The sequence below is a fragment of the Anabrus simplex genome, chromosome 1, assembly GCF_040414725.1.
Source record: "Anabrus simplex isolate iqAnaSimp1 chromosome 1, ASM4041472v1, whole genome shotgun sequence".
NCBI lineage: Eukaryota > Metazoa > Arthropoda > Insecta > Orthoptera > Tettigoniidae > Anabrus > Anabrus simplex.
Genome location: NC_090265.1, coordinates 370,884,254 through 370,908,244, shown reverse-complemented (window position 1 = coordinate 370,908,244; position 23,991 = coordinate 370,884,254). Strand labels below are relative to the sequence as shown.

Sequence of the window (23,991 nt, the reverse complement as noted above, 5' to 3'; positions counted from 1 at the left end):
TTATTTATGCGTTTTTAGTGAGTTGACATAATTAAATAGTAGCGTGTGTCATATCTCTTCTCAACATGAGGGGAAAGGTATGTGCTGTGTTTGGCTGCAGTAACTATGAAGTAGAGACGAATGCGCGGTCTTTCTTCTGTTTCCCTCGTGATAAGAAAATGTAAGTAATATTGTGTTTACATATATATTCTTCCAGTGACAAAGAGATTTTTATAGTACTTCATAATCTTCTGACCTGCTCGACCCATATTTTTTTCTATTTGTTTTACGTCGCACCGACACAGATAGGTCTTATGGCGACGATGGGGCGGGAGAGGGCTGTTAGTGGGAAGGAAGCGGCCGTGGCCTTAATTAAGGTACAGCCCCAGCATTTGCCTGGTGTGAAAATGAGAAACCACGGAAAACCATCTTCAGGGCTGCCAACAGTGGGGTTCGAACTCACTATCTCCCGAATACTGGATACTGGCCGCACTTAAGCGACTGCAGCTATCGAGCTCGGTACCCATATTTTGACTGGCTTAAAATATAATACAGTAGTATAATTGGATGGTTCGGCCGCCTCCTCCTCCTCCGGCTCTCGGAAGAGGCCTCCTCCTCAGCCAGTGGCCTCCTCCTCCTCCTCAGCCAGTGGCCTCCCAGTGGCCACCTCCTCCTCCTCCTCAGCCAGTGGCCTCCCAGTGGCCTCCTCCACCTCAGCCAGAGGCCTCTTCCAGTGCTGCCAACTTAACCTAACTAGCGCGAGATAAACAAAGCCACGTGCTTTTTGACAGACAACAACGCACCGCTAACCTCAGTACTGCCATCTTGACGGGCCTAAACCTCAGTAGTGCCAACTTAACCTCACAAGCGCGAGGTAAACAAAGCCACGTGCTTTTTGACAGCCACGTGCTTTTTGACAGATTTGTAAACAAAGCCACGTGCTTTTTGACAGCTGTCATCGACAACAACGCATCGCAAACCTCAGTACTACCATCTTGACGGGCCTAAACCCCAGTAGTGCTAACTTAACCTAACTAGCATGAGGTAAACAAAGCCACGTGTTTTTTGACAGCCACGTGCTTTTTGACCGATTTGTAAACAAAGCCACGTGCTTTTTGACAGACAACAACGCATCGCAAACCTCAGTACTGCCATCTTGACGGGAATAAACCTTAGTGGTACCAACTTAACCTAACTAGCGAGAGGTAAACAAAGCCACGTGCTTTTTGACAGCTGTCATCCGCCATCTTTAAACCACAAAGCACTGTGCTGCCCTCTTTATCGCAGTAGCTGCAAAATTCGTCACCTGTCATCCGCAGTGCTGCCATCTTGACGGGTCTAAACCTTAGTGCTACCAACTTAACCTAACTAGCGTGAGGTAAACAAAGCCACGTGTATTTTGACAGCTGTCATCCGCCATCTTTAATCTATAGAGCACAGTGCTGCCCTCTTTAGCTACTTACCTTTGAAATGTGGTGGCGGATAATTTGAAAAATGCTTTTTGACAGCAGCCATATTTGTACACCGTGCTGCCCTCTTTAGCTAGATACCTGTGGTGGCAGACAATTTCACGTGACAGCAGCCATCTTTAATCAAGAGAGCACCGTGCTGCCCTCTATGTGGTGGTGGCAATTTGAAAAATTCTACATTCTCTTGTTTGGAAACAAACCCATGCGCTTTTTTTTGACAGCTGTCATCCGCCATCTTTAATCCAGAGAGCACCGTGCTGCCCTCTTTAGCTACTTACCTTTGAAATGTGGTGGCGGCAAATTCTACGTGCTCTTGTTTGGAAACAAAGCCATGTGCTTTCTTGACAGCTGACATCCGCCATCTTTAATCTATAGAGCACAGTGCTGCCCTCTTTATCGTAGTAGATGTAAATTCGTCACAGCTGTCATCCGCAGTGCTGCCATCTTAACGGGCCTAAACCTTAGTGCTACCAACTTAACCTCACTAGCGTGAGATAAACAAATCTACGTGCTTTTTTTGACAGCTGTCATCCACCATCTTTAATCTATAGAGCACAGTGCTGCCCTCTTTAGCTACTTACCTTTGAAATGTGGTGACGGATAATTTGGAAAATGCTTTTTGATAGCAGCCATCTTTGAGCACCGTGCTGCCCTCTTTAGCTAGATACCTGTGGTGGCAGGCAATTCCACGTGACAGCAGCCATCTTTAATCATGAGAGCACCGTGCTGCCCTCTACGTAGTGGCGGCAATTTGAAAAATTCTACATGCTCTTGTTTGGAAACAAACTCACGTGCTTTTTTCTGACAGCTGTCATCCGCCATCTTGCATCACAAACCTCTGTGCTGCGCTCTTTAGCTAGATACCTTTGAAATGTGGTGGCGGCAATTTGAAAAAATCTATGTGCTCTTGTTTAGTAAACAAAGCCACGTGCTTTTTTTTGACAGCTGTCATCCACCATCTTTAATCAATAGAGCACTGTGCTGCTATCATGCGGGTAATTTCATCACCTGTCATCCACCATCTTTAATCTACAGAGCACCGTGCTGCTCTCTGTAGTAGCGGGCAATTTGAAAAGTTCTGTTAGCTGTCATCCGCCATCTTTGAGCACCGTGCTGCCATCTATGTGGTGGCGGTAAATTCCACGTGCTCTTGTTTAGTAAACAAACTCACGCGCTTTTTTGTCAGCTGTCATCCGCCATCTTACATCGCAAACCTCAGTGCTACACTCTTTAGTTGAAATATGGTGGCGGATAATTTAAAAAGAAAAATTCTACAGCAGCCATTTCTCGGCGCTAATTGCACAAGATGGTGGCTATACATGACTCCTTAAAGGTGCTTATGCAAGATGGCCGCTATACATAGACTCCCTTGGGATGCTTGCGCAAGATGGCGGTTATACATGGCTCCTTTTGAAATATGGTGGCGGATAATTTAAAAAGAAAAATTCTACATCAGCTATCTCTCGACGCTAATTGCACAAGATGGTGGCTATACATGACTCCTTAAAGGTGCTTATGCAAGATAACCGCTATACATAGACTCCCTTGGGATGCTTGCGCAAGATGGCGGTTATACATGGCTCCTTATGAGACGCCCTAGAGATGCTTGCGCAAGATGGCGGTTGCTCTTATGAGGTGGCTTAAGGGTCCTTGCACAAGATGACTAGAGACGCCCTAAGGATGCTTGCGCAAGATGGCGGACGCAAGATGGCGGCTATACACAACTCCTTATGAGACACTTTAAGGGTGCTTGCGCAAGATGGCTGCTGCTCTTAGCTTAGAGGCTAACGTGTCGTGCTAGTTCGATTCATTAAATTTGGAGGCTTAAATGCAAAATGTTAAAATTCTCGAAAACGATGCATCGTAGAGCAAAACGGACAAAATTTTTCTGACCAATGATTTAACAGCTGCTGTTATGCATGCGGTGGAGGGCAATTTGAAATTCTATGTGCTTAATCAACAGAGCGCCCTGCTGCCCTCTTTAGCTGAAATGTGGTGGTGGATAATTTGAAAAATTCTTTTGACAGCTATCATCCTTAAACAATGGCGACTATACATAGGCTGTTAAGGCCTTATCATGCTCCTCCTCCTCCTCCTCCCCCTCCTCCTCCTCCTTCTCTACCTCCTCCTCCGCCTCTTATGTCAAGGCATAGCTTTATATCGAACAAGTTTAAACCTGCATCGCGAAGGCAAGCGCGTGCAGCGATAACATTATTGTGCATGTTTAGACTTTCGAAACATAAGAAGAGTAGAATCAAACGCTGTACTCGATACGACATGTGATCAGAACATTGATTGATGCGTTCAGAAAACAAAATAAGTGATCAAGACTAGAATCGAACACTGTACTCAATACATCATGTGTTTAGAATATGTCAGGGGATACGCTTGTTCTAAGAAGATCAGATTGAAACATAACAAGACTAGAACAGAACACTGTAATCGATGTTGTTAACTTCAACATGTGATCAGAACATTGATTGATGTGTTCAGAACACAAAATAAGTGATCATGACTAGAATCGAACACTGTACTCGATACAACATGTGATCAGAACATTGATCGATGTGTTCAGAACACGAAATAAGTGATCAAGACTAGAATCGAACACTGTACTCAATACAACATGTATTTAGAACATGTTAGGGGGTACCCTTGTTCTAAGAAGATCAGAATGAAACATAACAAGACTAGAATCGAACACTGTAATCGATGTTGTTAACCTCAAGATATGATCAGAACATTGTTTGATGTGTTCAGAGCAAAAGTACAATTTTGATGATTTGCGCAGCTAACTCGCTCGGTAAACGATGTGGCCAAAGTATAACTTCAAATTATTTACCTTCCATCATTCGTCTTGTGTGTAAAAATCAGTCGAACAAGTTATCGCATAAACATAGCTGAAAAAAAATCGTGATAGGGTATGGAACCCAGGGGTTACATCTTGTCAGAAGAGCAAAAAGGATGAAAGGACTCTTCCTCCTCCTTACCGCACATTCCTTGGCTAAAGGGCTAATGGGCTAAAGGGCTAATGGGCTAAAGGGCTAAAGGTGCAACAACCTCGTCGATCGCTATCAGCAAGAACGCTTGTACTTTGTAGAAAATTAATCTTTATTTGTAAATGGTTTTATGTTCAGAACAAGGAATGGAACCTAGGGGTTACGTCTTACGTAATAAAATCCCCGAGGTGCGATGAGTTACGTTTTTCGAACTAGTGTTTGGAACACTGAACTTTTCAAGATGATAGCAGAGAGTTTAGCAATGTTCTGTTGTTGGATTTTAAATTCCGCGCTACAACATGCATAAGGTGGCAGCCTTGAGGTTTACCGCCGTAAAGATGGTAAGAGTGAGGTTAACAATGTTCTGTTGTTGAATTTTAAATTCCGCGCTATAACATGCATAAGGTGGCAGCCTTGAGGTTTACCGCCGTAAAGATGGCAGCAGTGAGGTTAGCGACGCTCTATTGTCCTTCAAAGTGAGGTTAGGGTTCGTCAAGAAGACAGCTGTCAAAAAAGCACGTGGCTATGTTTACCAAACAAGAGCACGTGGTCGTGACGTCACGGTCACGTAATCAATCCTTAGCTCGACGTCGTTAAGAGCAGTATTAGGGTTAGCTATGCTTAAAAGTCTTGGGAACAGAGCAGCAGTATGAATTGCTATGTTTCAAAGCGTGTACACATGACCTATCGATTTTACATGCATCGACCATCGAACTAAACTTCACCCGCTAGATCGTGCTGCTATCTTAGCATAACCTATACCCATAAAATTAAAGTACAATGAATAGCCATGTTTCAAAGCGTGTACACATCACCTATCGATTTTGCACACATCGACTCTTGTACTAAACTTCTTCCGCTAGATTGTGCTGCTATCTTAGCATAACCTATACGCGTGACCTTAAGGTACAAAGAATAGCCATGTTTCAAAGCGTGTACACATTACCTATCGACTTTGCATGCAACAAATATCGTACTAAACTTCTTCCGCTAGGTTGTGCTGCTATCTTAGCGTAACTTATACACATGAACTTAAAGTACAAAGAATAGCCATGTTTCAAAGCGGATACACATTACTTATTGATTTTGCATGCATCAAATATCGTACTAAATTTCTTCCGCTAGATTGTGCTGCTATCTTAGCATAACCTATAACCATGAACTTAAAGTACAATGAATAGTCATGTTTCAAAGCGTGTACACATCAACTATCGAATTTGCACGTATCGACTCTCGTACTAAACTTCTGCAGGTAGATTGTGCTGCTATCTCAGCATAACTAAGACGCATGAACTTAAAGAACAAAGAATAGCTATGTCTCAAAACGCGTACACATTACCTATCGATTTTGCAAGCATCGACTCTCGTACTAAACTTCTTCCGCTAGATTGTGCTGCTATCTTAGCGTAACCTATACGCATGACCTTAAGGTACAAAGAATAGCCATGTTTCAAAGCGTGTACACATTACCTATCGACTTTGCATGCAACAAATATCGTACTAAAATTCTTCCGCTAGGTTGTGCCGCTATCTTAGCATAACTTATACACATGAACTTAAAGTATAAAGAATAGCCATGTTTCAAAGCGTGTACACATTACTTATTGATTTTGCATTCATCGAATCTTGTACTAAATTTCTTCCGCTAGATTGTGCTGCTATCTTAGCATAACCTATACCCATGAACTTAAAGTACAATGAATAGTCATGTTTCAAAGCGTGTAATCATCAACTATCGATTTTGCATGTATCGACTCTCGTGCAAAACTTCTTCAGATAGATTGTGCTGCCATCTTAGCATAACTAAGACGCATGAACTTAAAGTACAAAGAATAGCCTTGTTTCAAAGCGTGTACACATTACCTAATGATTTTGCAAGCATCGACTCTCGTACTAAACTTCTTCCACGAGATTGTGCTAAAATCGTGTAAGTGTGCTGCTATCTTAGCATAACCTATCGATTTTACATGCATCGACTATCGCGAGCATAACTAAGACGCATGAACTTAAAGTACAAAGAATAGCCTTGTTTCAAAGCGTGTACACATTACCTATCGATAATGTATGTATCGAATATCATACTAAACTTCTTCCGCTAGATTGTGCTGCTATCTTAGCATAACCTATACGCATGACTTTAAGGTACAAAGAATAGCCATGTTTCAAAGCGTGTACACATTACCTATCGACTTTACATGTATCGACTCTCGTACAAAACTTCTTCCGCTAGGTTGTGCTGCTATCTTAGCATAACTCATACACATGAACTTAAAGTACAAAGAATAGCTATGTTTCAAAGTGTGTACACATCACCTATCGATTTTGCATGCATCGAATCTCGTACTAAACTTCTTCCGCTAGATTGTGCTGGTATCTTAGCATAACTTATACCCATGAACTTAAAGTACGAAGAATAGCCATGCTTCAAAGCGTGTACACGTCACCTATCGATTTTGCATGTCTCGTACTAAACTTCTTGCGCTAGATTGTGCTGCTATCTTAGCATAACCTGTACGCATGAACTTAAAGTACAAAGAATAGCCTTGTTTCAAAGCGTTTACACATTACCTAATGATTTTGCACGAAACGACTATCATACTAAACTTTTTCCACTAGATTGTGCTAAAATCATGTAAGTGTGCTGCTATCTTAGCATAACCTATCGATTTTACATGCATCGACTATCGTACTAGACTTCTTCCGCTAGAGCATGTAGCAATCGCTTTTGTGTATCCCAAACCCATGTGCATGAACTTAAAGCATAAAGATGAGCTATGTTCTAAAGCGTGTACACATCACCTATCGATAATGTATGTATCGAATATCGTACTAAACTTCTCCTGCTAGAGCGTACGAGTATCGCTTGTGCGTGCACGAACTTAAAGCATAAAGAATAGCAATGCATAAAAATCTTGTAAACAAAGCAGCAGCATTACGTATAGTTAAGATTAAATGCGTGCACACATCATGTATCCATGACGCACACAGTACTAAACTTATTCCATTAGAATGTACAAAGTTCGCATGTGTTTGTGCTGCTATCTTAGCATAGCCTATGAGAATGAACTTAAAGCTTAAAGAATAGTGATGTATAAAAAGCTTGTGAACATAGCAGAGTGTTAACTACGTAGGTGTAGACATTGAATTTTACATGCTGAGGCAGCATACTACGTCACCGTGACGTCACGACCACGTGCTCTTGTTTGGTAAACATAGCCACGTGCTTTTTTGACAGCTGTCTTCTTGACGAACCCTAACCTCACTTTGAAGGACAATGGAGCGTCGCTAACCTCACTTCTGCCATCTTTACGGCGGTAAACCTCAAGGCTGCCACCTTATGCATGTTATAGCGCGGAATTTAAAATCCAACAACAGAACATTGTTAACCTCACTCTTGCCATCTTTACGGCGGTAAACCTCAAGGCTGCCACCTTATGCATGCTGTAGCGCGGAATTTAAAATCCAACAACAGAACATTGCTAAACTCTCTGCTATCATCTTGAAAAGTTCAGTGTTCCAAACACTAGTTCGAAAAACGTAACTCATCGCACCTCGGGGATTTTCCATTCCTTGTTCTGAACATAAAACCATTTACCAATAAAGATTAATTTTCTACACTTAACAAAGTACAAGCGTTCTTGCTGATAGCGATCGATGAGGTTGTTGCACCTTTAGCCCTTTAGCCCTTTAGCCCTTTAGCCCATTAGCCCTTTAGCCAAGGAATGTGCGGTAAGGAGGAGGAAGAGTCCTTTCATCCTTTTTGCCCTTCTGATAAGATGTAACCCCTGGGTTCCATACCCTATCACGATTTTTTTTCAGCCATGTTTATGCGATAACTTGTTCGACTGATTTTTACACACAAGACGAATGATGGAAGGTAAATAATTTGAAGTTATACTTTGGCCACATCGTTTACCGAGCGAGTTAGCTGCGCAAATCATCAAAATTGTACTTTTGCTCTGAACACATCAAACAATGTTCTGATCATATCTTGAGGTTAACAACATCGATTACAGTGTTCGATTCTAGTCTTGTTATGTTTCATTCTGATCTTCTTAGAACAAGGGTACCCCCTAACATGTTCTAAATACATGTTGTATTGAGTACAGTGTTCGATTCTAGTCTTGATCACTTATTTCGTGTTCTGAACACATCGATCAATGTTCTGATCACATGTTGTATCGAGTACAGTGTTCGATTCTAGTCATGATCACTTATTTTGTGTTCTGAACACATCAATCAATGTTCTGATCACATGTTGAAGTTAACAACATCGATTACAGTGTTCTGTTCTAGTCTTGTTATGTTTCAATCTGATCTTCTTAGAACAAGCGTATCCCCTGACATATTCTAAACACATGATGTATTGAGTACAGTGTTCGATTCTAGTCTTGATCACTTATTTTGTTTTCTGAACGCATCAATCAATGTTCTGATCACATGTCGTATCGAGTACAGCGTTTGATTCTACTCTTCTTATGTTTCGAAAGTCTAAACATGCACAATAATGTTATCGCTGCACGCGCTTGCCTTCGCGATGCAGGTTTAAACTTGTTCGATATAAAGCTATGCCTTGACATAAGAGGCGGAGGAGGAGGTAGAGAAGGAGGAGGAGGAGGGGGAGGAGGAGGAGGAGGAGCATGATAAGGCCTTAACAGCCTATGTATAGTCGCCATTGTTTAAGGATGATAGCTGTCAAAAGAATTTTTCAAATTATCCACCACCACATTTCAGCTAAAGAGGGCAGCAGGGCGCTCTGTTGATTAAGCACATAGAATTTCAAATTGCCCTCCACCGCATGCATAACAGCAGCTGTTAAATCATTGGTCAGAAAAATTTTGTCCGTTTTGCTCTACGATGCATCGTTTTCGAGAATTTTAACATTTTGCATTTAAGCCTCCAAATTTAATGAATCGAACTAGCACGACACGTTAGCCTCTAAGCTAAGAGCAGCAGCCATCTTGCGCAAGCACCCTTAAAGTGTCTCATAAGGAGTTGTGTATAGCCGCCATCTTGCGTCCGCCATCTTGCGCAAGCATCCTTAGGGCGTCTCTAGTCATCTTGTGCAAGGACCCTTAAGCCACCTCATAAGAGCAACCGCCATCTTGCGCAAGCATCTCTAGGGCGTCTCATAAGGAGCCATGTATAACCGCCATCTTGCGCAAGCATCCCAAGGGAGTCTATGTATAGCGGTTATCTTGCATAAGCACCTTTAAGGAGTCATGTATAGCCACCATCTTGTGCAATTAGCGTCGAGAGATAGCTGATGTAGAATTTTTCTTTTTAAATTATCCGCCACCATATTTCAAAAGGAGCCATGTATAACCGCCATCTTGCGCAAGCATCCCAAGGGAGTCTATGTATAGCGGCCATCTTGCATAAGCACCTTTAAGGAGTCATGTATAGCCACCATCTTGTGCAATTAGCGCCGAGAAATGGCTGCTGTAGAATTTTTCTTTTTAAATTATCCGCCACCATATTTCAACTAAAGAGTGTAGCACTGAGGTTTGCGATGTAAGATGGCGGATGACAGCTGACAAAAAAGCGCGTGAGTTTGTTTACTAAACAAGAGCACGTGGAATTTACCGCCACCACATAGATGGCAGCACGGTGCTCAAAGATGGCGGATGACAGCTAACAGAACTTTTCAAATTGCCCGCTACTACAGAGAGCAGCACGGTGCTCTGTAGATTAAAGATGGTGGATGACAGGTGATGAAATTACCCGCATGATAGCAGCACAGTGCTCTATTGATTAAAGATGGTGGATGACAGCTGTCAAAAAAAAGCACGTGGCTTTGTTTACTAAACAAGAGCACATAGATTTTTTCAAATTGCCGCCACCACATTTCAAAGGTATCTAGCTAAAGAGCGCAGCACAGAGGTTTGTGATGCAAGATGGCGGATGACAGCTGTCAGAAAAAAGCACGTGAGTTTGTTTCCAAACAAGAGCATGTAGAATTTTTCAAATTGCCGCCACTACGTAGAGGGCAGCACGGTGCTCTCATGATTAAAGATGGCTGCTGTCACGTGGAATTGCCTGCCACCACAGGTATCTAGCTAAAGAGGGCAGCACGGTGCTCAAAGATGGCTGCTATCAAAAAGCATTTTCCAAATTATCCGTCACCACATTTCAAAGGTAAGTAGCTAAAGAGGGCAGCACTGTGCTCTATAGATTAAAGATGGTGGATGACAGCTGTCAAAAAAAGCACGTAGATTTGTTTATCTCACGCTAGTGAGGTTAAGTTGGTAGCACTAAGGTTTAGGCCCGTTAAGATGGCAGCACTGCGGATGACAGCTGTGACGAATTTACATCTACTACGATAAAGAGGGCAGCACTGTGCTCTATAGATTAAAGATGGCGGATGTCAGCTGTCAAGAAAGCACATGGCTTTGTTTCCAAACAAGAGCACGTAGAATTTGCCGCCACCACATTTCAAAGGTAAGTAGCTAAAGAGGGCAGCACGGTGCTCTCTGGATTAAAGATGGCGGATGACAGCTGTCAAAAAAAAGCGCATGGGTTTGTTTCCAAACAAGAGAATGTAGAATTTTTCAAATTGCCACCACCACATAGAGGGCAGCACGGTGCTCTCTTGATTAAAGATGGCTGCTGTCACGTGAAATTGTCTGCCACCACAGGTATCTAGCTAAAGAGGGCAGCACGGTGTACAAATATGGCTGCTGTCAAAAAGCATTTTTCAAATTATCCGCCACCACATTTCAAAGGTAAGTAGCTAAAGAGGGCAGCACTGTGCTCTATAGATTAAAGATGGCGGATGACAGCTGTCAAAATACACGTGGCTTTGTTTACCTCACGCTAGTTAGGTTAAGTTGGTAGCACTAAGGTTTAGACCCGTCAAGATGGCAGCACTGCGGATGACAGGTGACGAATTTTGCAGCTACTGCGATAAAGAGGGCAGCACAGTGCTTTGTGGTTTAAAGATGGCGGATGACAGCTGTCAAAAAGCACGTGGCTTTGTTTACCTCTCGCTAGTTAGGTTAAGTTGGTACCACTAAGGTTTATTCCCGTCAAGATGGCAGTACTGAGGTTTGCGATGCGTTGTTGTCTGTCAAAAAGCACGTGGCTTTGTTTACAAATCGGTCAAAAAGCACGTGGCTGTCAAAAAACACGTGGCTTTGTTTACCTCATGCTAGTTAGGTTAAGTTAGCACTACTGGGGTTTAGGCCCGTCAAGATGGTAGTACTGAGGTTTGCGATGCGTTGTTGTCGATGACAGCTGTCAAAAAGCACGTGGCTTTGTTTACAAATCTGTCAAAAAGCACGTGGCTGTCAAAAAGCACGTGGCTTTGTTTACCTCGCGCTTGTGAGGTTAAGTTGGCACTACTGAGGTTTAGGCCCGTCAAGATGGCAGTACTGAGGTTAGCGGTGCGTTGTTGTCTGTCAAAAAGCACGTGGCTTTGTTTATCTCGCGCTAGTTAGGTTAAGTTGGCAGCACTGGAAGAGGCCTCTGGCTGAGGTGGAGGAGGCCACTGGGAGGCCACTGGCTGAGGAGGAGGAGGAGGTGGCCACTGGGAGGCCACTGGCTGAGGAGGAGGAGGAGGCCACTGGCTGAGGAGGAGGCCTCTTCCGAGAGCCGGAGGAGGAGGAGGCGGCCGAACCATCCAATTATACTACTTAATACGCATATTTTATTGTATAGGAGGCTACAGCAGTTAACCTTCAATACCGATGTGTTGCTGTAAATGTGATCTGTGGGTTTGATTTAATTCAGGAAAATACATATGCATATGAGTGTGGCTGGTTGTGTTCCAAGTTACCCCATTTGGAATGCCGTAATGCGTTGTCATGCACTGAAGAAAATATGGGTGATTTAAGAAATGTACATATTTTGTTGAAACAATATGATGATGCAAATTTGCTTTACCCTAATGTAATGGTATTATGGCAAGTATTGCTTATGGGGAAAGTTTGAATGTTTTTGAGGCTAAATTTATAGATTTTCTTTCTGTTAGTAGGCTTCAAGTTAAAAGGAAAATTGTCCAGTGAATCATGTGTGTAAGGAATGTGTCGATATTTTTGTTGACAAGTGTTTTAATATGATGATACAATGCTTTTAAATGAAAAAAAGAAAAATCTAGCCGTGAACGTTCAGGCAGGAATTCTAAAGCTAAAGAAGTAATGCATAAATGAAGGATCAAGCCCTTTCACAGCAGTCCATTTCACATCTTGATTATATGTCTAATTTCAATCTTTAAATAATAACCTGTTAAATAATTCTTCATTCATTTATCCAGAATTGCTTTAGCAAGTTTGAAGTTAATATCTTAGTAACACTTTCTATCTAGAAGTAATTTATTTATCCATTTCCGTATATACATTTCCACTGATATTTGAATTTAGCGCGAATTTTCGGGTCAAGCCACTAGGAGCGCCACTTGCGACGTCTCCCATTTTAACAAGACTAAATCCGGAAGTGTCGCGTATTGTCTCTACTGTATTTGCTTTCAGCTTTTTCGATGCCTGGGTGGATGTAAAATAGTTCGTTATTTTCTTCATCCTTCAAAGCTAACCACACACACACACAAAATAACAACCTAACTCGCCACCAAGAACTAGCTTACGTGCTTATAAGAAAGAAACACCCTTTTTCACGCTTGTTAGGGTATGTATCGTCACATCGTTTCTGTTCGTGAGTTCAGATTAAAACACAGTCTAATACATACTTCGACTTCTTTGAAGTTACACACGCCGTTAAGTAATTAAAAATCTAATCCCGAAAGACAAGTCGCTTTTCAAGAAATCACATACTCAAGAAAATTGAAAGGCACCGGTATCACATCAGACAAAAGCCAGCGATCGTACTTCCATTAACAGTACAGCCACCGAGCTCGATAGCTGCAGTCGCTTAAGTGCGGCCAGTATCCAGTATTCGGGAGATAGTAGGTTCGAACCCCACTATCGGCAGCCCTGAAAATGGTTTTCCGTGGTTTCCCATTTTCACACCAGGCAAATGCTGGGGCTGTACCTTAATTAAGGCCACGGCCACTTCCTTCCCACTCCTAGCCCTTTCCTATCCCTTCGTCGCCATAAGACCTATCTGTGTCGGTGCGACGTAAAGCAACTAGCAAAAAAAAAAAAAAAAAAAAAAAAAACAGTACAGCCAACATTGGGTACTAAAATACTTTTGCCAAAACGAGTAAAAAAACGTCTGCTAATAAGGCAGCAATTACGAAGCTTTAGTCGAGCAGATAATAATACGAACTAATGTTTCGATTCTGCTGCTTAGTGCCGAATTATCGACCAAAAGAAACTGATTCGATAGGTCGATTTAAATCGAAGATTGCTCGAAATCTCCTCCAGCTGTTGTAAACAGCGAGATGACGCCAGCTGATCGATGAACTTTCAAGTTGGAGGTTATATTTGCCGGACTAGGTAGAAATGTACCAATATTTTTTCTTGATTATTCTTCAGATGTTTAAGGAAGACGCGTACCCCCGCGTTCCCCCTGAAAAAAGTCCTGGTTATCATTAAAAAGTGACTCTAACCATTGCATTGGCTCCTTTTTTGCTAGTAGCTTAATGTCGCACCAACTCAGATAGGATTTTCTTGGTGACGTTGGGATAGGAGTGGGAAAGAATTAAGGTACAGCCCCAGCATTTGCCTGGTGTGAAAATGGGAAACCACGGAAAACCATCTTCAAGGCTGCCGACAGTGGAGTTCGGACCCACTACCTCCCAGATGCAAGCTCACAGCTGTGCGCCCCTAACCGCACGGCTAACTCGACCGGTCTTTCTTTTCTTTTACCATCCATGATAAGAGACCTTTGTACTCCCAGGCAATCTATTCTCCTCCATTCACCTTACATGGTTCCATCATCGAAGCTCGATTATAAGCAAAGCTTCATCCATCGATTTTATTCCCGACAGCTTGTAACTCCTCACTGCGAATACCCTCCAACCATTATTACCATTCCAAAATGTTTGTACCATCAACTATTCTGTTTTCACGTATGCTACTTCCAACTTATAAATAACTAATAATAATAATAATAATAATAATAATAATAATAATAATAATAATAATAATAATAATAATAATAATGCTATTATTGGGTTTAAGTCGCACTAACTACTTTTACGGTTTTCGGGGACGCCGAGGTACCGGAATTTAGTCGTGCAGGAGTTCTTTTACGTGCCAGTAAATCTACTGACACGAGGCTGACGTATTTATTTGAGCACCTTCAAATCCCACCAAACTGAGCCGGGATAGAACATTGGCTCAGAAGGCCAGCGCCTCAACCGTCTGAGCCACTCTACCCGGCACTAAAGATATCCTGATTCCTCCCAGCTTTAACCCCCGTACAGTAAAGAAGGTCTGGCCGATGTAAATATAATTTCGTCCTAGAACTCACTTCTTTCTATAGAATACCGTTGATCGCAACTGGAAACGCTCCGCATTTGCTTTGATTCTCTGTGATTTACTTACTGTGTCACCATTCTGGAAGGATATTATGTCCTAAATACATGAACTGATCCACCTGTTCGAATTTTGTATTTCGTATCTTCCTATCATCCCTGTCTTGTACCTTTCAATGTCAAAGTAATTCTTTACAAGACCAGCGGGATACTAGGTAGAGTTCCTGTGCTTCCAGAGCAAACATGAGCTGTGGTAGAGGCTAACGTGAATATTACTCAGACATGAGGTAGGCGCCTTGGTGCAGGGGTCTAGGTCTATCTAGCCGTCTAGCCACTCGATTCGTAACCCGAGTGTCTCGAGTTTGAATACCGAGAACTCGGGTGCCAGGTAACTTCGGCAACGTGGAGTGTCGTACAGGGAGTATAATTTACAACTTCGCACTTCTGGTCACAGGCCCGGGGAATCCCCAAGCCAGCGCCGTATGGCTTGTGTCGAGCTTGGCGGGATAACTATTGTTGACAGCTAACGCAGGCCCTCTCGCTCAGTTCGCTAGTAATTATTGAACTTTTAAGGTGTGTTGTGAGGAGTTTTATCGTACACTATAATGCAGAGAGTATTTTTGTTCGAGTGTTATTTGCACAAGAAGAAGAAACTAGTTAAAAAGGTGCCTTCATAAATGTCGTAGACAGTTTCCCAGTACAACAGTGCCATCAAAACGGTTCGTACAACAACTCGTTCACAAGTGACGTAGTACTGGTTCCGTAATTAATAAGAAGAAACAGGGTAAGAGAACAGCTCTCACTTAGGAGAAACTGGTATTTTACATTCGTCTGCACGTAATGCAACAAAATGATTGCATTTACCACCTTACCGGTCTCATTCAGTCCATAACATACCGCCCACAGATTTCATTGCAAGAATAAGTTTTTGCAATTAGCTAATGCATAGTGTTCACGACAGTATCGTGGATCCGAACTTTATTTTTTTGTTCATTATTGTTTTATTTGTCCTGAGCAAATATATAGCTGGTGAGGTAATTTTCGTTTAATTTCTATAGATGTAATCATGCCACTTCTTTGAGACGACTAGGTGCGCTCGCTGTCTCCGCTTCCCCGCGCTGCTGTTCCTCAGTATTCTGCTATGAAGTCTTAAATTATACTCCCTGTATAAAGAAGTTACAAGCCTTGAGACTTTACAAATTTACGGGGAATCTGGACCACTGTGGTGCGATTCTCTGTCGCAAAATAATCACTTACATTGTATTCGAACCATGGCAGTCTTAAGTGAGAAGCTAGCAATGAAATAACTCAGCTACCACACTTGTGCATAGAAACAAACGAAAATCTTAGATAGAAAATTCCGTCCGATTTTATTCGCAGTTTGCGAAACTCTCCACTGCAGATAATATCAGATTACTTCCTTTCAAACCCCAGCTCTGCCACGTGATTTTAATTTCAGGGAATAACAAGGAGTGTATTCAGCCGTATAATTAAGAAAATAATTCGTCTTGAAAGTGATTTTAATAGTTTTCCACTTTTACGCAAAGTGGGCGATGAACGTACGTTATTAGTCATGAACTATTTTTTTCTCTCTAAGAACGTGGAGAACGAACTTTTTCTCTGGTTTCTCAACAAAGAGACTATAGTTCAAATCCCACTCAAGGTTGCGTAAACTTCATTCCAGTCACTCGTATAAAGGAAAACTACTTACACAGGTCAGAAATCGAGTCGTGGAGCCATGAAGGTACATAAATGCAACAACTTTGTGTCATGGCATCCGGCACATTAAAGAAATTCTGCGGGATGGAATTCAGACACCCCAGCACTTCTTCAGCAACTACACTGCATAGAATTTGAAGAGACGCAAAATATATAAAATTAATCCTTACTAATGTACATCTGAATGTTAGTCTGTTTGTCTTTATTTCGCGTGAAAAGTGCTTGAACGATCGAGGTGAATTTTAGCAAGCTTTCGATTGGCATATAGGCTATTATTTAGTATCACACTGTCCTCGGTTATACTGCGATAGAAAATGCGAAGCACGTCAGAGGAAAATGTAGGCATGGGGCCATTAAAAATCAATACGCTGCCTCAATTGTTAGTCCTATTAGAATATGGAGCCCACCAATTAAGGCCGTATCCAGGACTTTTTTTCGGAGGGAGTTAGGATTGGGGGGCTTCCGTAAATTTTACAGAAATAAAAGTTTGGCCTAGTTTTAGAGCAGTGCAGTTTGCAACTCAACCGATTAAGTGGAGAGGTAAATTCATAGCGGTCTACTGGGCAGCGCACGCTTTAACACGTGTGTGCACTGCTATTTTGCAAAATTTATTAAGAACATTAAAAACAAACAATCCGTATATCTCATCAAAATTAACATTTCCATTTATGTTTTCAATAAATTTGCTAACCAAATTCATAGAGAAACATTTTAAGTTGGCACACATTATATAGGTTAAATTCAATTGTTTATTTTGCAAATGCTTGTTTTCATAATACACTGACTGACAGAGCAAATGCAACACCAAGGAGGAGTGGTTCGAAAGGGATGAAAGTTGGGGAAAAAACAGAGACGGCACGGACGAATAATTGATGTTTATTTCAAACCGATATGCAGGTTACACAATGCGCACGGCATCGACTCAGTAGGATGTAGGACCACAGCGAGCGGCGATGCACGCAGAAACACGTCGAGGTACAGAGTCAATAAGAGTGCGGATGGTGTCCTGAGGGATGGTTCTCCATTCTCTGTCAACCATTTGCCACAGTTGGTCGTCCGTACGAGGCTGGGGCAGAGTTTGCAAACGGCGTCCAATGAGATCCCACACGTGTTCGATTGGTGAGAGATCCAGAGAGTACGCTGGCCACGGAAGCATCTGTACACCTCGTAGAGCCTGTTGGGAGATGCGAGCAGTGTGTGGGCGGGCATTATCCTGCTGAAACAGAGCATTGGACAGCCCCTGAAGGTACGGGAGTGCCACCGGCCGCAGCACATGCTGCACGTAGCGGTGGGCATTTAACGTGCCTTGAATACGCACTAGAGGTGACGTGGAATCATACGCAATAGCGCCCCAAACCATGATGCCGCGTTGTTTAGCGGTAGGGCGCTCCACAGTTACGGCCGGATTTGACCTTTCTCCACGCCGACGCCACACGCGTCTGCGGTGACTATCACTGACAGAACAGAAGAGTGGCTCATCGGAGAACACCACGTTCCGCCATTCCCTCATCCAAGTCGCTCTAGCCCGGCACCATGCCAGGCGTGCACGTCTATGCTGTGGAGTCAATGGTAGTCTTCTGAGCGGGCGCCGGGAGTGCAGGCCTCCTTCAACCAATCGACGGGAAATTGTTCTGGTCGATATTGGAACAGCCAGGGTGTCTTGCACATGCTGAAGAATGGCGGTTGACGTGGCGTGCGGGGCTGCCACCGCTAGGCGGCGGATGCGCCGATCCTCGCGTGCTGACGTCACTCGGGCTGCGCCTGGACCCCTCGCACGTGCCACATGTCCCTGCGCCAACCATCTTCGCCACAGGCGCTGCACCGTGGACACATCCCTATGGGTATCGGCTGCGATTTGACGAAGCGACCAACCTGCCCTTCTCAGCCCGATCACCATACCCCTCGTAAAGTCGTCTGTCTGCTGGAAATGCCTCCGTTGACGGCGGCCTGGCATTCTTAGCTATACACGTGTCCTGTGGCACACGACAACATGTTCTACAATGACTGTCGGCTGAGAAATCACGGTACGAAGTGGGCCATTCGCCAACGCCGTGTCCCATTTATCGTTCGCTACGTGCGCAGCACAGCGGCGCATTTCACATCATGAGCATACCTCAGTGACGTCAGTCTACCCTGCAATTGGCATAAAGTTCTGACCACTCCTTCTTGGTGTTGCATTTGCTCCGTCAGTCAGTGTATTTCATAGTATTTCATAGTATTTCGAAACCCGTAAGTGCTGTTTAAATTTGTAAATTTATTTTATTTCGGAGGGGGTTTAAACCCCCCTAACACCCCTCCCCAAATACGGCATTGCTACCAAGTGTACTAATAATTTAATTTCCTAGAAAAAATATTTCTATACATATTTTTCTAAACTCTTGACAGTTTTCCAGGTAAAAATTCGGTGTTTCGGCGTATGCTTTATCCGCTGTAAACTGAAATAAGTCAACTGTTCGTCTTTCTACATAAATTCCCATATGAGTTTTCTTCGTAACTCTCAGAATTTGCCAGAAAATTGCGTGATAAAGGAACATCTCGAGCATGCGGCAGAGAGTGTCCACACGTCTAACGCGGAGTCGGAAAATCTATAGGTAAAACGCATGGACCAATGTTGTATACCGGGCGAGTCACCTAACATTACCACCGGCAGTATTTCTTAAACAACAAGGAATTTTGAAAAACAACATTCACAGAGAAAACCCTAATTTTGCCACCAATTCTGTAAAGGAAGGAGAGAACGAACGAACGAACGAACGAACGAACGAAAGAAAGAAAGAAAGAAAGAAAGAAAGAAAGAAAGAAAGAAAGAAAGAAATAATATGTCAACTTGCTCCTTGATGGGTGGACTCTAAATATGAAGTATAGTGCTTGGTCACACGTATGGAATTTGACATGAATGTCAACCAATAATAGCACACTCCTGTTTCCTCTCATCGTCGCCTTAAGACCTATTTGTATCGGTGTGACGTAAAGCAAATTGGGAACAAGTAATTTAAAAATTCTAGGATTACAGAAGAGACCAAAAGAAATAGGGCCTGTGTTTTATTTGATAATCATAGGTCAGAAATTGGCATTTTATAGGAACGTTTTTTGACGTGATTGAGAAAGAAACTATTACATTCCAATTTAGTTGTAATCCTTTGCTGAAACTATCTAAAAATGCGGTCTCCTGCTGCAATACAAGATCTGTAAGGACGGCGTACCGTTGCCTGGCATACACGTTTATAAACTTCAGACATGTGCTGTAGCCTAGATGTAGTAAGCAGCTACAAGCACTCGAGTGATAGATCTTCTTCCAATTCAAAGAATCTCATCCACGTGACTCTTCAAGTGCACTCACACAAACGAAGTCAAGTGGGGTGAGATCGTGAGAACGAGCTACTGCTTGACCGCAAATTAAAAGAGGTAACGTAGTTGTGAATTAGGAATGTTTATTGTGGTGTAATACTCCCACTAACAGCAATGCAGAATGCCAAAATGACGGCTATCAATGGTTTACTTGGATGTTACTTGCTGCAGTCCTTTATCCATAGGAAAGATTCGAGAAACCACTTACCAAGTTTCACTTTAGTTATTGTGTTTCTTAACTGCTTCATCATCACGATAAATTTCCCATACGACCGGTTTTGAGTCATAGAATAGATTTGACGTAATGGTTGGATATCCTAGTGGAAACTTTCTTCAGTACTAGCTTTTCAAACCTCATGCCACTTCATGACCTTGGAGACAAGTCGAGAGTCTTTTGTAATGTTAAATTACTGTATTTATTTTCCAAATTTCTTTCTTATTTTGTAGCGTTTCTTACTGTACTTACAAGAAATTCATTACACTTCACTATAGAACTGATATTTCATGAACATTTTTCATTAAATTCTTCAATTAAACTGCTAAATCCAACATGATTATCAAATACAGGCTTATAATTGTGTATTTGTCCTAAATTCCTTCAAGTGAATTTCGATGCACCTGAGGAAACTCCATACTCGGTTGACTAAGCTCTGACACTCAGGATGTCTTTTGTCATCAATCTATGGACTGGTTGTGAGTACTTCGCGTCTAAGATTGGAAACTCACATGGCGATACGAACTTCATCTCATTTTTGATCGATTATTGCTATCCTCGGGTTCTCATAACACTAAACTAAGCAAGATCTTCCACTCTTATTTAGAACGGAAATACTATTTTGCTATTGGCTTTACGTCGAACTGACACAGATATGTCTTATGGCGACGATGGGACAGGAAAGGGCTAGGACTGGGAATGAAGCGGCCGTGGCCTTAAGGTACAGCGCCAGCATTTCCCTGGTGTGGAAATGTGAAACCACGGAAAACCATCTTCAGGGCTGGCGACAGTGGGGTTCGAACCTACTATCTCCCGAATACTGGATACTGGCCGCACTTAAGCGACTGCAGCTATCGAGCTCGGTGGAAATACTTTAATGGAAACACACTATCTTACTTAGAATTTCACAAATGCTGACCAAAACTGCTGGTAATTAGACCATGCCAGCACGAGTTCTGAGATTATACCCGTAATATTGAAAGAAGCAGTCTGACAGATAAGGCTGGAGAGAGGAGCATTGCACGTGCCATTGCACGGTGTTGTCATATTCCTACTTTCTTTTCTCCTTCCCCCTCGCTTTCGGCTCACTTATTCGTTCGTTCGTTCAGACCGCTGTGTTCTGTTGTACGTAACTCAGAAGTGAGACGTTTGGCAACTCCAAGCAGGCTTATTTCCATGGCAACCGCAGTGGACCCACCCACGTATCCATGGCAACCATAGCCACTGCTCCCTTATTCCCACCCAGGCAGGCAGTAAACGGACCACCCTCTAAGAACTGTCAGAATGCTTCTTTCAGTATTACGACCTTAGGTGCTATCGTACGTCTTTGAATTCAGCAATTATCCAGCGCCCTTTCACATGCAAACCGGCCACCCGTGGTGCAAGCTTCCACCCACACTACCTTAATGACAATAATCCTGACAATGTTACTATCACTACCTCGCTACGTTACGCCTGAAACTCGTCAGTTGCGAGTTAACAGTACATTGTGCTGTATAAGATGGATTTCTGTGCGTCCTAAGAAGAGGTAGTTAACCCTTCGTGGAGATACAAATGTATCGTCATAATCCTGGACAAGTAGCTGATTCACAGTGGTAAAGAGCGAACCCGTAAAAGTGTTTCGTCGAGTGCCTGTCCTCCCAGGAAGGAAACTAATAAAGAACAGTACGTCCATCTTCCACATCCGCTTCAGCTTTCGCCGGTAAGGTTAATTATTCGACAAAAACAAAAGTGCACAAATATAAAGACGATTATCTAAAATTTGGTTTCACTAACTTTCTTGTGAATAAGCAGGAACGGACAAAGTGTGTTCTTTGCTTGAATATTTTAGCCAACTATAGCTTTAAACCTAAGCCTCCGTGGCTCAGGCGGCAGCGCGTCGGCCTCTCACCGCTGGGTTCCGTGGTTCAAATCCCGGTCACTCCATGTGAGATTTGTGTTGGACAAAGTGGAGGCGAGACAGGTTTTTCTCCGGGTACTCCGGTTTTCTCTGTCATATTTCATTCCAGAAACACTCTTCAGTATCTGTCAGTCATTAATCATTGCCCCAGAGGAGTGCGACATGCTTCGACAGCCGGCACAATTCTTATCCTCGCCGCAAGATGGGGGCTTCATTCATTCCATCCCTGGCCATGTCACTGACTGGAAAACAGATTGTAGGTTTTAATTTTCATAGTTTTAAACCTATAAAACTTACAAGACACTTTCAGACAAAACATCCAAAGTATGTGAGAAAACCTATCGGCACTTTAAGCGCCACGAGTAAACGTCAGATTTCTAGTAAAGCGTCCTACAGTTCCCAAGAAAACGCTAAGATTACCTTAGAGGTTTTAACTAGCATCATGTGATGCCACAGGCCACTTATTCTTCTTATTATTATTCTTACCGAGCTCGATAGCTGTAGTCGCTTAAGTGCGGCCAGTATCCAGTATTCGGGAGATAGTAGGTTCGAACCCCACTGTCGGCAGCCCTGAAAATGGTTTTCCGTGGTTTCCCATTTTCACACTAGGCAAATGCTGGGGCTGTATCTTAATTAAGGCCACGGACGCTTCCTTCCCACTCCTAGCCCTTTCCTGTCCCATCGTCGCCATAAGACCTATCTGTGTCGGTGCGACGTAAAGCAACTAGCAAATATATATATTTTTCATCATCATCATCATCATCATCAGAAGTTCTTGTGAACCAGATTTTTGTGCAGTCTAATGAGCAGTGAGAGGGAAGGAAGGAAGGAAGGAAGGAAGGAAGAGCAAGGGGCGTGCAAAAATTTTTATGCTCCACAAGAGGAGCGCAACACAAAGTTTTTGGAGGACTGGTTAGACGTTCATCCTCCTAGCCTAGTGTTGCAATGTTGATTGCCGGCATAGTCGGTCAGCATGTAAGAATACTAAAATGTGACTCATGCCAGTATATTTACTGGAACGTTAGGAAGTCCTTTTTTCTGGGGAAGATTTCAGCAATGTGTTGTCTCCTAACCGATAGTAACCGAATCATTATTATCTCTGTACGATTTACGAATCGAACCAAGGACGTCTAGGTAAGAGAAAGAGACATTGTGCCTACCCACGGGATCGATATGCACAATCCCAATCTCTTTAACATAGCAGTGAATTATTCTCCCAATTAAACTGACTCTGGAAGCACTTGAGTATCTTTCAACACTTAAGAAATTAAATTGTAATTTTTAATAGCTCCCTGTGTAACTTCTTTTTTCTGAGCAGAGTTGGTGAAATGAATGACTGCTATTGTTTCAGATGGTGATAAGAGTCCAGGCTGTGAAGATGGTCGCGGAAGGTGGCTAGTCCTCGAGTGGCAGCCGAGTGACCGTTTGCAGGCCGTGTGTCGTCAGTGCCCATGCTGCGACAAGCCGCTCAACATCTACATGGCGACTGACCAGAAGTGCCATCATCGCGTTAAGGAACTGTCACGGTTGTGCCCACACAACGGTACAGAACTCCGACACAACGAGTTCGGGGAGGGAGAATGTGATTGCATGCGGTCCCCACCTCACGCAAAGCTCTTAGGGAAGACCAGTGGTGTGTGCTACCCATTGTACCACCGCGGACCTTGCAGATCTGGAGAAACTTTATTACCCACTAGGGATCCAATAACTCTAGAATTAGTTGGACACTGCGCTCCTGATCCCTGTGCGCATAAAGGCGAAGGCTTCGCACGATGGGAGGTAAGTGTATACCATTAAATACTGGTTCAATAAAACACTAACTGTTTTATCAAAGTAAGAATCGAGGATGACCCACTAGACACACACACACACACACACACACACACACACACACACACACACACACACACACACTCACACACACGCACACACACACACACACACACACGCACGCGCGCAATTATATTCGACGATAAATGACATTATCT

At 42.9% G+C, this 23,991-nt stretch overlaps 1 protein-coding gene across 1 annotated transcript in view; it reads left to right on the top strand.

Moving 5' to 3' along the window:
- Positions 1-23,991, top strand: part of LOC136856808 (uncharacterized) — a 94,726-nt gene that overhangs the window by 49,903 nt on the left and 20,832 nt on the right. The window contains exon 2 of the mRNA XM_067134927.2: positions 23,355-23,782. Within this exon, the coding sequence (XP_066991028.2) occupies positions 23,355-23,782 (428 nt within the window). The remainder of the gene's footprint in view (positions 1-23,354; positions 23,783-23,991) is intronic.